Genomic DNA, 16,580 nt, shown 5'->3' with positions numbered 1-16,580 from the left:
CAATACACTGGAATGGCAACCCTTGTTTCTGGGTAAGGGGAAATCTGCCCTTTTAAATGGTAAAGAGGAATGATCCCTAGCCCTTGAAAGAATTGCAAAATGTCCCCACATGTCAGTGGATAAAAAAGGGGCAAAAGAGAAGTGGCTCAATTTGGGCTTTATCTCTCTTCTCTTGATCTGTTCCCACAATATTTGGCCTGTCAAAGCATTTTATGCAAGAGTCAGAACCTGCCATTAATTTGTAAAGATTCAATTGTAAAGTTTTCAGCACGATAAACTGCAGTGTTTGTGTGATGGGTTAGGAATACAATGACCAAAAAAGGAAGAAAAACCAGTTGAAGGCAAGGAAGCCTAGTCTGTGATAGGGGAACAGTGATACCTACTTCACTGAAGCAAAACAAACATAGTTTGTTATGTGCAAAAAGAGGTGGGTTTTTCCCCTCTAAAGTGAGGTATGTGGTGCGTGTGTGCGAGCACTCATGCATTCCATACAAAACAGGGGCCTCATAAATTACAGTAGTTTTTGTGTCATTTTGTTGTTTCTCTTTGGGGGAAAAAATTGCCGGGAAACCACAGGGCTAAAATTACATATATCTATTGCAGTTGTAATTTCAAAACTACTCACCCTCCTGCAGCAGCAGCATGGAGGCACGTCCTTCCAAATTTATCTGGGGTGTCTATATCAAAGCCTGCAGACAGCACGTGCTCATTACTAAACAAGGACACTATGCTATACTTTTGTCCTAGTTAAACCGCAAGAAACATTGCAGAGACAGAAAAATCAGTTAGTCAGGAAAAAAAATCAGAATGAAGACACAACTGTAGTCAGCAAGAGGTTGTTATGGAAACGGACAGTGGCTGTTCAAGCTTGGCCGCTACAGAAAAAAAAAAAAAGAACCATAAAGTCAAAAAGAATCTATTTTCACATCCACCCCATTGCTATTGAAGTATTTAAATCATGCAGCAGGCATTTCAGGACGAGACTTTCAAGAGAAGTGACAGCAGGCATGAAGGCAGAGAGCTCTGTGAGGAAAATGAGGAAGTCACAAGAATTGCCTCAGCATGCATCAAAGAGAGTTTTTATTTACTAATGGCTTCAGATTTTGCATGGGAACAGGAAATAATCACTTTCTAGAGGACAGATATTTTGTATGGAGAGCAGCACATTTTTACTGCAGCAAGAACCTAATAAAATCTACAATTAAGGAGTGGGTGGATCATCTCTTTGAAATTGCAAAAAAGGGGAAATGATTATCATTCCCTTTAAGGCAATAGACACAAGGATGTCAAATTGATTTTTGTCTGCTTCTTTATCTGCATTATCCCCATCTCATTCCTTCACCAGAAGTTATGGGGGGCTTCTGCCATAGAGAGATGGAACAAAGGAAAATGGCCAAGGCCACAAATTGTTTGAAGTGACTAATAAAAAAAGAATTGAGCCTCACATAACATGTTCTACAGCTCTGAATTTAGATTTAATATTTGTTTAATATAATGATGATGACAAAGATAATGAACTCAGAGATTAAAGAAATTCATCATAGTTCTCCCACACTTCTGCAATCTCGTCCATTCTAGAAATACAACTGCTGTAATATTGGGCATTTGAAAATGCAATCAAATAACTATCTTACTAAAAATGTCTAAAAATGTACTTGTAAAAGCAGCTTCCATTATCCTTCCTTTGCCTTATTGTACTGATTTTAACATTAACGAACAAAATAACAGACACTCCCTCTACAGAAAGGCATCTTGTAAGGATTAGAACTGATGGTAGATTTTGCCCAATGGAGGACAAGACCTAGTTGGCAGGCCAGAGCAAGGGACCGCTGCTTCACTAATTTTGGAGAGCACGTGGGCACTTGGACTAGCCCATATTGTGGGAAACTGATATTCCAAAATCAAAGCGTAGCATATTGGTCTTGGATAATGAAAACAGCCATTAATTCTGTTGTCTCTCTTCTTGCTCATCAAAAATGGAGATGAAAAATTGCACATACAGTCCCTGAGCATTGCTTGCTGTAAGTCTGGTCCTCCCATATAGTCGAATTAAATTGTCCTAATTTATGACATCAAAAATATTTATGAGACAAAAATAATTGTATGTAGCCTCCTTTAATCTAGTTTATTATTTATGTATTTCTATAGGACTGCACAGTGCCACACAAGTCAATAATAAAAACCAAATGACACTGAAATTTAAAATAAGATTAAACTCTCGACAAAGGATATGGTAACAAAACAAGTGAAGGTTACCAAACGGGGACAACCTGATTTCGTTTATACAATTTTTGTCTTGTATCTGGGAACCAAAAAAGAAACAGCCTTACATATGTCTACTCTAAAGTAGATTCTATTGGCTTACTATTAAACTAGATTTGTTGAGCATTCTGGTTTATTAAAGGTAACAGTCAAGCAAGCTAGTACATACTTCACAGATATTCCAGCTTGAAACCTATAAGCCAGAATGGAAAAATAATCAGAAACATAACAGCCATAGAAAGTTTACCATTAGTGGTGAAATTTGCAAATCCTCTAACAAGCCAGAATAGTAAATAAATTATGAGCACTCTCAAAGTTTGCAATTCGGGTTTGGATGTAAAGTTACCCTTATTTTGACTGACAGAAGTCATTGTCATTTGCTTGAGATAACCAGAAGTAGCTGGGGATTTAGTAAATTACTGGTGGTGGTAAGAACTAAGAACCAAAATTTGCACAATCCTGGTTTACACTGTGGCAAATTATTGAGAAAGAACCAGTTTATTACCAGGTAATCAGGTGGTTATTTCATAAACAAAAAGCTCCTTTGATTCACAGAACGGATTTCAGTTTAACAAAGGCTTGTTTAATATTGTAGCGGTGTTCCTCCACCCACAATCAAGACCCATAGAGTTGCTTTCCACCTTGTCCCCCCTGCCTGTAGATTTTGCAAGGTTTCGCAGATAGAACAGCAAATGACAAAAATCACTCCCTCTTTTCCTCCAGAAACAGTACAATATCTTATAACGGGTGCTTGAATGACCATTCTCTATGATCATTAAAGAAGGGGACAGCATTCAGCATGCTTTAAACACAGACAATGCATAAAACAGGATTGTGTATACAGTCAAATAGGAACACATAGATTTGCACATATAAGCATACAACAGCATGTGCTTGAAACAAAATGTAAGGCCTTGAGTTGCTAAGTACGCGGCCATACATGAGTGACACATAACCAGCTCATTCACCAGGTTAGTTTTACATTCTCTTTTGCCTTTGCTTACCTGATGAAAGCAACTTCCTACAGCAGTCAGCATGTGCATTAAGTGCTGCCAAGTGTAAAGGAAACATACGATGGATGCCACATCTGCAAAGCAAACAAACCAACCTCTGATATAAACATTTCTTCAAATAAAGTTTATAGACCTGTCTTTCCGTATGTGTCTCTCTTCTAAATCTATTTGCTACAGGGAAATTTGGGTTTATTTCAGAGTGATAAGACGGAAATATGTTTTTTAGTGATATATGGTAAAGCTTTACAAACATTTCCTGCTTACTAAATAACAATCCTTTCCAGAACCAATTTATGATCTCCCTGTCATACAAATATGTTATCAGCAGATTGTAAAAGTACAGGAAGAATCTACTGGGATTCATTAGAATAATTTATTACACAATGTCCAGGTTACGTCTTAAAAATTTCCTATCTGAATATAAATAAGTCAAATTTAGTTATTTACTCTTTCATCCCCCCTACACATGATTATCTCAGATAATGCCCTTCAACTTTACTTCTTCAAGCATTCTATTTGCAAAGCTTCTACTTCTGGATGCCAATCTGGAAGGACACAAAATGATCTTGACAAAGAACAATTCAAATTTTCATTTTAGGTCCCAAATATATTATCCCATCCTGACATTGATGTCTACCTAATGATTCCAAGCCGGATTCTCACTTCACTGGACATCTCAGGCACTGACAGAGGTGTTTTATTTGATCAACATACAGGTCATTGAAGCATGAAATAGAAATTTTGAGCAAATAACCTGGATTGCTGAACCCTTTTCTCTCACTGATGTTCATTTCTATCTTCAGCAGTTAGAAAAGGAATGGATTAAAATTCATATAGGAATAAGCCCAAAATATTGTAAATCATATCCTTCTAAACCTTCTTTCTATATCTAAACAAATAATAACTATTAATGGTATTTTTTTACGAGAAAGAAAATATAGCAATAGTTCTGAGTTGTACAATCCAATCATATTATATTAGGTATAGAAATGGTAAAAGTTGAAATATAAATATTTATAAAATATAATATATTTGAAATATATTTCATATTTATATGAAATATAAATATATTTTAATTTGTATTAATTACAACTGTAAACAATTTGTCAAAGCTATTGTCTCATACAGAATTATTGAGGTTAACAAATTAAAAAGGGTTCAGCAACTATTAATCCACTTTAAATATTGTTAACAATTGCTAAATAGGCCATCTTCCCAATCCAAAGTGATGATGCACTCTAAAATTAATGATATAATTTTACATTTTGGAATATTACTTCTTCAGCAACTTACTTGGCAGCATCAGCTCCACTGGTTATTAAGGTATTAATCAAAAGTTCATGTCCATATCTTGCAGCCACATGGAGGGGAGTGTTGCCATCCTTATCAACACAGTCTATTTCACCTCCTGGATATGTCATTTGAATATGAAAATATTATGTAAGGATCAAGTGCAATTTAATGGAAAAACTAACAACTATTTGCAAGGAGTAGAGAATTTCACCCATACATCTAGTAGAAGATATGACACACTATTTTCACTATTTATAATATTTTATTTGAGATAGAAATATGAAAACATTAGCAATGAATTTATTGAATTACTATATCATATATTACTAATCAAGAAATTCTACATGATTACATCTAGTGTTATATATCCTGAAAGGGCAACTAAAGTACATTACCATACAATTTTGATACTGGTACACAAAAACTGCTAACAAGCCTTAACAAACCATAATTCCACACAAATAGAGCACATTATGACTTAATATGATGGCCTGATCACCATAACACATTAAGGCAATGGTTGGGTTCCCTGAACATTATGAACTACAAAGTACCAAATTCCATCAATGAAGGACTTGACCAATTCAAAAAGAAGAAGAAAAAGACAATTCTGTGGCATTTTAATTTCTCATACGATATCTTACTTAAATGTAAACAAAATTATCAATTGAAATAAAGAGTGCCAAGACAAAAGGGAGGAAATAGTTTGAATCAATATGACAGGATGCATGTCCAAGTAAGAGTCACAGATTAAGTTAGCAGGCCTTACAGCAAAAACCACATTTGGCCTTCAAATACCTTCCTTAACAGTTAGGCTGCATCCTCTCCAATGTAGTGAAGAAGTTTATGTGATCCCAACTCGGTTTTTGCACAGAAGTTGTGCCTTAACCCCAGCCAAAAATATTTTTAATGCAGCAAAAATGATTTATGCACTTTTAGAATGTTACAAAGTTTTCAGGGATCTTGACAATTTCTGTGCATTTTGAACAATATGCTGCACGTGAGTCCTGCATTTATAGGTAGTTCAAAATATTACCCTTAAATACTTGTAAATTTTCACCTGTTCAACTGAGTGCATATTTAGAAGTCTTATGTTTTACAACATAAATTATAAAGGCAGAACTTGTAAGACAATATGTTCAAAAGTGAATTTGAATAAATAAAAGTTTATATAACACAGATTCTGGTACAACTCATCTCCATTTTTACTTAGGCAAGCATTTTGGAGGAACCCAATCTAGAAGTTTCTCTAATTAATTTACCAGGTATGTACTGTAAATCTGACAAATAAGTTAGCTCATATTCAAAATTTCCCATGAATTTTTAGCCAACTCATACTGCCTGACGTATGTTTTCTTTTCTTTTCTTTTCTTTCTTTTTTTTGGGCTAACATTTTGCTAATGAAATTAAGAAATTCATCAGTCTGCTTCTGGCTTGCTAGTAATTTTTATTGCTTTGTCAGTTATATTTAAACTATAATGAGTTTGCTGCATTTTTATTACACAATTCAGTTCCACATGAAACTGAAGAAAGATTTTGGGCAGGGAGCTACAGGTTCCTGCCACCTCAATATTTTTATAATTAAAAATATTACTAAAACTAAAAACAATATTTAGTCCCTATGGATTAGTATAAGAGGACTAATTATTTTTTAAAGGGTAAGTTCAGACTTCTGATAAGAGCAATCTATTCCTTCTCTGAATAGAACAGAATGACAAAAAGCTGAAGAGAATGAGAAAGAGAGAGAAATTATCTCCCACCCAGGGTGTTTGATGTAGATTTCCTGGGTCACTCATAGTAATAAACTATATAGTGGACTAAATTCTCACTGTGATTTTTGGGCTGTATTTCCTTTTAAACTGATATCCATGTGTGTATTTATCCATATCTACAATATATGTCAAATATATATTTGCTGTTTTTACTATTTCCCCATTTCTTACTGATAATGATAATTTCATTGATCAATACCAAACTTAAATATGCTGCAAAATTCTTATTTAGCTTTAAGCAAACAGATATCTAGGTTTTTTTATTTAAAAACCATTTCCTTGATGGAAGGCAGTAGATATTATTAGTATTTAGGGCTAAAACTGTTTCCAGTTTGTACTATCTTTCTGATAATTCATCGTAAGAACAGCTTGGACAGCATTCAAGTAGAAACAAAGACTTTCTTAATGAGAACATCATGACCTGGAATGAACCTTATTCATGATACGATGGCAAATGGAGAGAACTCAGGGCAGTACTATTTTTGGTAGAAAACCTGCATAATATGCCAGAATTTTTAGCTTCATTAAAAATATTTTTCTAGTATTTTCCTGACTTTATAAACTAAGATTTCCATATCCACCACATTTATTTTGGCAACTTTGTCAGAGATGAACCAACATATAAATTTAATCATGAGAACTTCTCCATATAACAGAGCAATCAAAAAATAGTAGTTTTACACCAGATTTATGGATATTCCAACTGTGCCCTGCTTATTGTATATCTTCTTTGGAGATGTTCTGCAACTGTCTGCAAACTCAATGAACATTAAAAAAATAACAAGAAACTAAAAATGCCTAACCCTAACCCTAATCTTATAGACCTGTGATGGCAAACCTATGGCATGTGTGCCTGAAGTGGCACGTGAAGCCATGTCACCTGGCACGTGCGGCATCACCTATTCCTCTTCTGGGTTTCTGGCACATGTGACAATCAGCTGGCCTTTGTGCGTGTGGCAGTGCCAGAAACCGGAAGAGCTGGTCTTCCGTTTTCCAGCTTGAGCATGTATGCTGGCCAGCTGATTGGCATGTATGCATGTGCGGCAGTAACCGGAACACTTGCTGGAAACTGGAAGTACCTTATCCAGCACGTACATGCCCCCTGGATAGTGCCTCTTCCTGGTCACAGTCCTGACAAGCGCGCAAAGTGCTCCCTTTGTAGCATTTGGTGCTGCCTGCGCACGTGCGTGCTCCCTTTTCAGCACTTGATGCTGAAAGAGTTCTGTTGTGGCTCCCGCCCCCGAACCTGGCCCCATGCCCGAAAGTGCCTTGGAGCCGGGCCTGCTGCCAGAAAGTGACTCGGAGCTGGGCCTGCTGCCAGAAAGTGACTTGGACAGTGAGGGGGAAGGGCAGTCAGGACTTACCTCGGGAGCACCGGCCTCCCTGGCTCAGCTCCAGGAGCCAGAAGCAGGCCAGATGAAAGAGATAATGAGGCCTCCTTCCCCTGACTCTCCCCTCCCCCAGGCCACGCCTGCAGACCCAGCTGACAGCAATCAGGCTTGGCTGAATCCTAGGTTTCATAGGTAGGAGAGAAGAGAACAACAGAAGCAGGGGAGAGGCAGGCCTAGGAAGTGCTGAGTCATGGAGCCACACCCCACAGGATATAAAAGGCAGCAAGAGCTGGTGTGTCTCTTTGTATCAGGCAAATCCACGGATTGACTAGAGCTGAAGGTTGTGACTCACCAGCCTCTTGGCAATTATCGAGGGCTCTTGGCAGACACTGATTCTTTTGCTGCCAGAGCTGATAAGAGCCGGCTAATTAAGCCATTGTTCGGACGGAGGCGAGGAGGACACAACAGGTTCACTCTGTTACTGACAATATTCTCTCCTCCCTCTATCTAGTGGGTCTTTGACAATTTCTAGAAGGGTTGCTAATTTTTGCTTAACTGCCATTGCTGTGGTTTACTATTTTACCCTGCTGACGTCTTAATTAAGTATAGATTCTGTTAAGTTCATTTTATTACTTATTATTTCTCTTCTTAGTCATTTCAGTTGTCTCTGACTATAAATAAAGAAATAAATAAGTTACAATAAAATTTAAATTTTTCTATTTTTCACTCTTGCTTCTTTTGCACTGTATATCCGAAAGAAAGAAAATATACAATTGTTCATTTTCTAAAAAGATTAAAGATTAAAACTTGACAAAATTAGTAAAGATGCTTTAAAATGATACAATATTAAAAATACTAGCTTACCATTCTGAATGAGAGTTTGTGACCGTGTAAACCTCCCATGGACAGCTGTCATATGCAGTGGACTTTTCCCGTCTTTACTCTGTCAAACAAAAAAAACAAACATAAAACAGATCACACCTATTGGTAGTGAAGTGCCTATTTCCTTTAAGGTGCTCTTTATGCCCCATGTTTAGAAGTAAAATAGCAACATTAGACACTTCCTAAATACACAGAAAGAAGGATGTTTATCAATTAAAATAATATTCAAAGGACCTTAACATTTATGGCTCGGTGAGCTTCTAAGACTTTATAGAACAGAGTACAGTACACTGTATTTGCTTCTTGAACAGGTCTTTGGGAATTTTTTAAATAAATAACTGGGATCTTGTTCTGAAAACATTTAAAATGTAGAGATAAGATGGGTAAGAAGAAATTAACATACTCTTCTAAAAAGAGACAGCATAGCAGTAACCTAATGAATCCCATTCCCCCCACAAATCTTATTTTTTTCTTCCCAACTCTAAATTATCTAGCGATACTATAAAACAAAAAGATTCAGGGATGGTTGCCAACCTGCTAAATAATATTGCAAGAAAAGGTGGGGAAGAAGAAACATATGCCTCCATTTTCAGACTACAGTATTGTAGTTAGAAATAATCCTACTAAGGGATGGAGCAAGAAAGGAACATTTTGTTTCTGATTCCATTTGATATATAGAATACCTATAATGGGCAACATGTTTAATGATGGCAGTATTTAAGAGAAGCTGAACAGCCCTTGGTTTCAATTCTTCACCTCTGAACCGTGTGAAGGACACTGCCTCATTTTTCTTTGTTCTCCATGTAAATTCGTATCTATTTATTATTCACCTATTAAATTTATAATCTGCCCATCTTGCTGTCCAGAGAGACTTTAATGTAGCAGTTATCCATTCCAAGTGATTTTTGCACAGAAAGAATATGTCTGAATTGGAAAGTTAAAAATTCAATAGTCGTGATTTTTTTTTCTCCTTCAATAGTCATGCCTCCCATGCTGTTCAGAAAAGAAATGTACTCTGTATTTAACAGGCATACCTCAAAGCTCAGCATTTAAATGTGTAGGTGTAACACATAACCTTCACTTACCTGATCTCCATTCCATTTATCTGCTGTTTAAAGATGTAAGAAATGGAAATCAAAAGAAAGAGATGTGAAACCTATAATTTTACCTGAATGTTTACATCTGCTCCATTATTCACAAGTAGTTCCAGACAAAGGGCCCCGTGAGTAGAAGCAGCAGCAAAATGGAGGGGAGTGAATCCACTGTTATTAGGCTGATTGACATTAGCTCCGTAGTCTATCAGCTCATTAGCCACAGAATCCTGCCCGTTATAACAAGCAATATGAAGGGCAGTATTTCCATAGATGTTCATTTCATCAATCTGCAACAGCAAAAGATCACATGAAATCTCTCACATTAAGACATTAGTTTTGTCTAGCCCATGCCTCGTTGTGTGTTATTTCAATTTTTTAAATTATTTATTAATATGTCACAACATAAAATACAAAGGAAAATAAAAATAATGGGAAACTGGGGAGGGAAAAGAGAAGAGGAGAGAGTATGGGGTAGAAGACGAAAAAGAAAAAGAAGGGTTGACTTCCAGCTCTTTTTAGCATACTAGAAGAGAACATTGTGTGTTGACTTAGCTGGAGAATTGCAGCACAGGGTTTGTTATTAATTAACAAAATATAATCTAACTGTTATAACTATAAAATACTAACTATGCCATACGAGTGTGTGTAAAAGAAAAAGAGGTTCTAGTAAAGATAAAATGGTCCTTAATATTTCAAATAGAAAGTAATGAATTTCTTCAAGAAAAATTGTTTCATACAATAAAAGGCCTAAATATCACATGACTACATAAAACATATGAAAAAAATAATTTCAACATAATGATTTCCCTCCTGTGGCTACAAATTTTAAGCATTCAATTTTATGAATAAAGCAAAAAAAAAAAGAGGTTATACCCTCCACAAGGGTGTGTGCTTCTGAACTTGTTATTATAATATTGATATCAAACTCTGAGGTTAGGAGAACTATCATCCAACAAACAAAACAGTGGAAATGTGGCCATCAATTAAAAGCAGGCCTGGAAGAAGCTGAATGAGACTATTTTAATTTGGATTTAAGCAGGGGAGATAATAGGAACTTGCAGAACTATGGACCCAGTTCTAAAAACATACTTTATACAGTAGTATGAAGAATATAAACTTTTGACTTTTTAAAGCACAATCCTGGCAAAATATGCTGTCATTTAAAGAGAGACAGATACTGGACTGCATTCCCATCCCAGCACTCTATTCCAACTCTGAAATTTGTTCCAAAGGAAATACGGCTGGTCCCCATGTAGTCTTCTTTACGCAATATTTAAGACAACGTTGGAATTTTTGCTCTAGCATTAATAGCATAATTCCAGGGGCTGGCTGCTTCTTTGGCTTCATTTTAAAATAATTTTTAAAAAGAACTTTAATTGTTGTACTGTTATTGTTTTAAGGTATGTTGGTTTGATCTTCGATGGCTTTATTTAATGTTGCTTTATTGTTCTGTTACAAACTGTTTTGGGCTTCTCCAAGTAGAGAAACTGTTTTGGGCTTCTCCAAGTAGAGAAACTGTTTTGGGCTTCTCCAAGTAGAGAAACTGTAAATTAAAAAAAAAGAAAAAGAAAGAAAGAAAAGAAAAAGAAAAAAAAGAAAAAGAAAGAAAGAAAAGAATACAAAAAATAGCATGGTTATCTAGGTTAAAGCTGTCAGTGCTGAAACAGATTATTTATGTAATAAATTAAGGGAGATAATGAAGAAAATTTGTCCAATCATATAGGAGCAATTATCCTCATTTCAGTATAAGCATATATGGTCAGTTACACATCACATGTTTCAGTAGCACTTCTATATGATATATTTTTATTATTATATCAAGTCTAAGGGACAAAGGAAGTTGGAGAATTACATTTGTGGCTGTCCCTCTCAACAACTATGCCATATTAATATAGCAATGACTTATATACTGCTTCACAGTACTTTACAGCCCTCTCTCAACAGTTTATCAACATATTGCCCCCCAACAATCTGGGTCCTCATTTTACCAACTATGGAAGGCTGAGTCAACTTGAGCCGGTGAGACTCGATTTACCGAACTGCTGGCAGTCAGCAGAATTAGCCTGCAGTGCTCTACCACGGTTCTATGGATAATATCATTATCCAGAATAATTAAAATAATTTATAATCCAAAGAATGGTCCATCAACCTTGTCAAAGATAGCACACATTTTAAAAAGGTGGCCATGCATTCATTCTATGCAAGAATTAAAGCTTCAACAGTCAGGATTTACAACAAATCAATCTTTACTAGCTTGTTAAAAGTAGTATTAACAACTTCTTACCTCCACACCAAGATTGAGCAAATGTTTCACTACAGTGATCTGGCCACTGGATGCAGCAGCATGAAGTGGAGTGTAACCTTTCTTATCTTTACATGTCACTTCAGCCCCATGACTGATCAATAATGAAACAACTTCCAAGTGGCCTAAAAAAGACAAGGAAAATGTAGTATTTCTTGCCTATCTCAGCATTGCAATTTAATATGGTCCTCATTGTTGGCATGCCACTCTAGGTTCATAACTCAATTTCAAACAAAATATGCTCATTCATTAGACAACTGTTAGTGTGTGTGTTTAAGACAACTGAAGGAAGTTGAGAGATCTAATTTTATACGACGCATATAAAATATAAAAAAATCCAGGATGATCGTTGTTCCTGGACAGGACAATAAAACCAATGAAACCTGTGTATCTGAAGATGGAAGTTTAATTGTTATAAACACACACACACACACACACACACACACACACACACATACTGATCTATGACCCTCCAAGTTATCTTCAGCCCTTTGAAAAAAGAAAAGGGAAAGCAACCACAGACAGTTCCAAGATTCCAGTTTTAGAAAATCTGATACTGAAGAGATCTTCACATAAATCATTTCCCTTTTTTAAAAAAAGAAATTATTTTAATTCCACTATTAAATTCAAAGTATTTTACTTTGGGCTTACTTGCATTTTTAAGACAATTCAAAAGTTGCATTTTTTCAGTTAGATTTATTTATTTATTTTTTATTTATTTATTTATTTGATTTTTATACCGCCCTTCTCCCGAAGGACTCAGGGCGGTGTACAGGCAAAATAAAACCAACAATACAATATACAGTTTAAAATGCAATTAAAAAACTTATTTAAATTAGCCTGAAAATTAAAATTTGCCATAAACTAAAAACCCCATTTAAAATTAATAAAATTTAAAACCCATCAACAATTCAATTTAAGCCAGCCCAGCGAATAAAGATGTGTCTTCAGTTCGCGACGGAATGTCCAAGGTCAGGTATTTGGCGTAAACCGGGGAAGCTCGTTCCAGAGTGTGGGAGCCCCACAGAAGGCCCTTCCTGGGGCCGCCAGCCGACATTGTTTGGCGGACGGCACCTGAGAAGTCCCTCTCTGTGAGGCGTGCGGGTCGGTGGGAGGCATGTGGTAACAGCAGGCGGTCCCGTAAGTACCCAGGTCCTAAGCCATGGGCGCTTTAAAGGTCGTAACCAACACCTTAAAGTGCACTCGAAGGCCACAGGCAGCCAGTGCAGTCTGCGCAGGAGTGGTGTTACATGGGAGCTACGGGTAGCTCCTCTATCACCAGCGCAGCTGCATTCTGGACTAACTGAAGCCTCGAGTGCACTTCAAGGAGCCCCATGTAGAGAGCATTACAATAATCAGCGAGAGGTAACGAGCGCATGAGTGACTGTGCATAAGGCATCCCGATCAAGGAAGGCGCAACTGCGAACCAGGTGAACCTGGTGGAAGGCCCTCCTGGAGCGGCCGTCAAATGATCTTCAAGCGACAGCCGATCACCCAGGAGGACACCCAAGTTGCGCACCCTATCCTTTGGGGCCAGTAACTCGCCTCCAACAGCCAGCTGCGGCTGCAGCTGACTGAATCGGGGTGCCGGCATCCACAGCCACTCCGTCTTGGAGGGATTAAGCTTGAGCCTGTTTCTCCCCATCCAGACCCGTCGGCTTCCAAACACCGGGACAGCACTTCAACAACTTCATTGGGGTGGCCGGGGTGGAAAATACAGCTGGGTGTCATCAGCGTACTGCTGGTATCTCACCCGAAACCACTGATGATCTCACCCAACGGCTTCATGTAGATGTTGAACAGCAGGGCGAGAGAATCGACCCCTGAGGGACCCCACAAGTGAGGCACCTCGCGGTCGACCTCTGCCCCCTGTCAACACCGTCTGCGACGGTCGGAGAGATAGGAGGAGAACCACCGATATCGGTGCCTCCACTCCCAATCCCCCAACCGGCGCAGCAGGATACCATGGTCGATGGTATCAACGCCGCTGAGAGGTCTAATAGGACCAGGGCAGAGGAATAACCCTGTCCCTGGCCCTCCAGAGATCATCCACCAATGCGACCAAAGCTGTCTCCGTGCTGTATCCGGTCGGAAGCCGGACTGGAGCAGGTCTAGATAGACATCTTCATCCAGGTATTGGGGTAGCTGTCATGCCACAGCACTCTCTACAACCTTCGCAACAAAGCGAAGGTTGGAGACTGGACGATAATTACCCAAAATAGCTGGGTCCAGGGAGGGCTTCTTAAGGAGGGGTCTCACCACCGCCTCTTTCAAGGCGGCAGGAAAACCCTTCCAACAAAGCGTTGATAATCCTCTGGAGCCAGCCTCGTGTCACCTCCTGGGTGGCCAGTACCAGCCAGGAAGGATACGGGTCCAGTAAACATGTCGTGGCATGAAGCCTCCCCAACAACCTGTCCACGTCCTCGGGAGCCACAGGGTCAAACTCATCCCAAATGGACTCAACAAGACGTGCCTCCTCTCCCTCGCTTGGATCATCCCAAATTCGGTCCAGACCGTCCCTCAGCTGAGCGATTTTATCGTATAGATAACCACTAAACTCCTCGGCACGTCCCTGCAAAGGGTCATCCCGCACCTCCTGATGTAGGAGAGAGCGGGTCACCCGAAACAGGGCGGCCGGGCGGTTATCTGCCGACGCAATGAGGGTGGAGGCGTAAGAACGCCTCGTTTCCCTCATTGCCACTAGGTAGGTCCTGGAATAGGACCTAACTAGTGTCCGATCAGCTTTGGAGCGACTGGATCTCCAGGTGCTCTCTAGGCGTCTTCTCCGGCGTTTCATCTCCCTCAGCCCGTCGGAGAACCAAGGGGCCGGGCGAGATCTGCGCCGGGTCAGAGGCCGCAAAGGCGCGACACGGTCCAAGGCCCCGGCCGCGGCCTGTTCCCAGGCCACGACCAGTTCCTCAGTCGTGCCGTGGGCCAGATCCTCAGGGAATGGCCCAAGCTCCGTCAGGAACCTCTCAGGGTCCATCAGGCGCCTGGGACGGAACCAACGTATAGGTTCCGTCTCCCTGCGATGGTGAATGGCGGTTCGGAAGTCTAGGCGAAGGAGAAAATGATCCGACCATGACATTGGTTCTGTTACTAAATCATCTAACACCAGATCATTTAACCACTGTCCAGAGATATAAATCAGATCCAGCGTGCCTCCCCCCATGTGCGTAGGGCCATCATTTACTCGAATCAGGTCCAAGGCCGTCATGGAAGCCTGGAACTCCCGAGCTGCCGTTGATAACAAGCCAACTGATGGCAGGTTGAAATCCCCCATGACTATAAGTCTGGGGGTCTCAACCGCCACAGCGGCAAGTACCTCCAACAGCTCAGGCAGGGCTGTGGTCACGCAGCAAGGAGCCAGGTACGCGATCACCAAGCCCAGCTGATTCCTATGGCCCCACCGCACATAGAGGGATTCACAGCCGGCAATCTGAGGAACAGTGGTCTCCCTCGGCTCTAGATCTTCCTTAATAACAACCGCCACCCCCGCACCCCTACCTTGGGCCCTCGGCTGATGAAATGCTCGGAAACCTGGAGGGCACATCTCAACAAGATAAAGGAACATGAATAGCTGTTTTTAAGAAACTGTATTTTTTTCTTTACACTTCTTCTAACATAATTACTCCAATTGTGAGTGTTTCATTTTCACAGGGAAGATCCTATGAAAAGACTTTTTAAAATATAAACATTAATTAGTTCACCTTTTTCTGCTAGTAAATAGCTGAATTGTTGTGCTGTGAATTATTGTTTTCATAACAATCAAATTACCATCATGTACATGGCAGCGAAAGAAAAGATTACAAAAAAAGTCATTAATATAATAATAATAATAATAATAATAATAATAATAATAATAATAATAATAATAATAATAATAATAATAATAATGTTTTAATTTGTATACCGCCCTTCTCCCGAAGGACTCAGGGTGGTGAACAGGCAAATAAAATACAAACAAACATACTCAATAATTAAAACAACCCTTAAAAAACTGATTCAAATATGCCAGAAAATTTAAAATGACGTTACACCCCATAAAATTACAAAATTTAAAACTCATCAACAATTCAATTAAAATTTATTGATAATTGTTCTAGAATAGAATAGAATATCAGAGTTGGAAGGGACCTTGGAGGTCTTCTAGTCCAACCCTCTGCTTAGGCAGGAAACCCTATACCATTTCAGACAAATGATTATCCAATCTCTTTTTAAAAACTTCCAGTGTTGGAGTATTTACAACTTTTGGAGGCAAGTTGTTCCACTGATTAATTGTTTGAACTGTCAGGAAATTTCTCCTTAATTCTAGGTTGCTTCTCTCCTTGCTTAGTTTCCACCCATTGCTTCTTGCCTACCCTCAGGTGCTTTGGAGAATAGCTTGACTCCCTCTTCTTTGTGGCAGCCCCTGAGATATTGGAACACTGCTATCATGTCACCCCTAGGCCTTCTTTTCATTAAACTAGACATACCTGATTCCAGCAACCATTCTTTATATGTTTTAGTCTCCAGTCCCCTAATCTTCTTTGTTGCTCTTCTCTGTACTCTTCCTAGAGTCTCAGCATCTTTTTTACATTGTGGTGATCAAAAATGGATGAAGTACTTCAAGTGTGGCATTATAAAGTGTC

At 38.9% G+C, this 16,580-nt stretch overlaps 1 protein-coding gene across 12 annotated transcripts in view; it reads right to left on the bottom strand.

Annotated features, from left to right (window-relative positions):
* Window positions 1-16,580, bottom strand: part of ANKRD44 (ankyrin repeat domain 44) — a 145,585-nt gene that overhangs the window by 44,841 nt on the left and 84,164 nt on the right. For 9 of the 12 annotated variants that reach the window (XM_058188118.1, XM_058188127.1, XM_058188084.1 and 6 more), the window contains 7 exons: window positions 15,660-15,692; window positions 11,932-12,074; window positions 9,722-9,934; window positions 8,536-8,614; window positions 4,569-4,683; window positions 3,267-3,349; window positions 626-743 (listed from right to left, as the gene is read on the bottom strand). In XM_058188118.1, the coding sequence (XP_058044101.1) occupies window positions 626-743; window positions 3,267-3,349; window positions 4,569-4,683; window positions 8,536-8,614; window positions 9,722-9,934; window positions 11,932-12,074; window positions 15,660-15,692 (784 nt within the window). The remainder of the gene's footprint in view (window positions 1-625; window positions 744-3,266; window positions 3,350-4,568; window positions 4,684-8,535; window positions 8,615-9,721; window positions 9,935-11,931; window positions 12,075-15,659; window positions 15,693-16,580) is intronic. The other 3 variants (XM_058188077.1, XM_058188142.1, XM_058188090.1) reach the window with 1 other exon arrangement.

Source organism: Ahaetulla prasina, chromosome 1 (genome assembly GCF_028640845.1).
Source record: "Ahaetulla prasina isolate Xishuangbanna chromosome 1, ASM2864084v1, whole genome shotgun sequence".
NCBI lineage: Eukaryota > Metazoa > Chordata > Lepidosauria > Squamata > Colubridae > Ahaetulla > Ahaetulla prasina.
The sequence above is the reverse complement of the archived record's forward strand: the minus strand, read 5'-3'. Positions and strand labels throughout refer to the sequence as shown.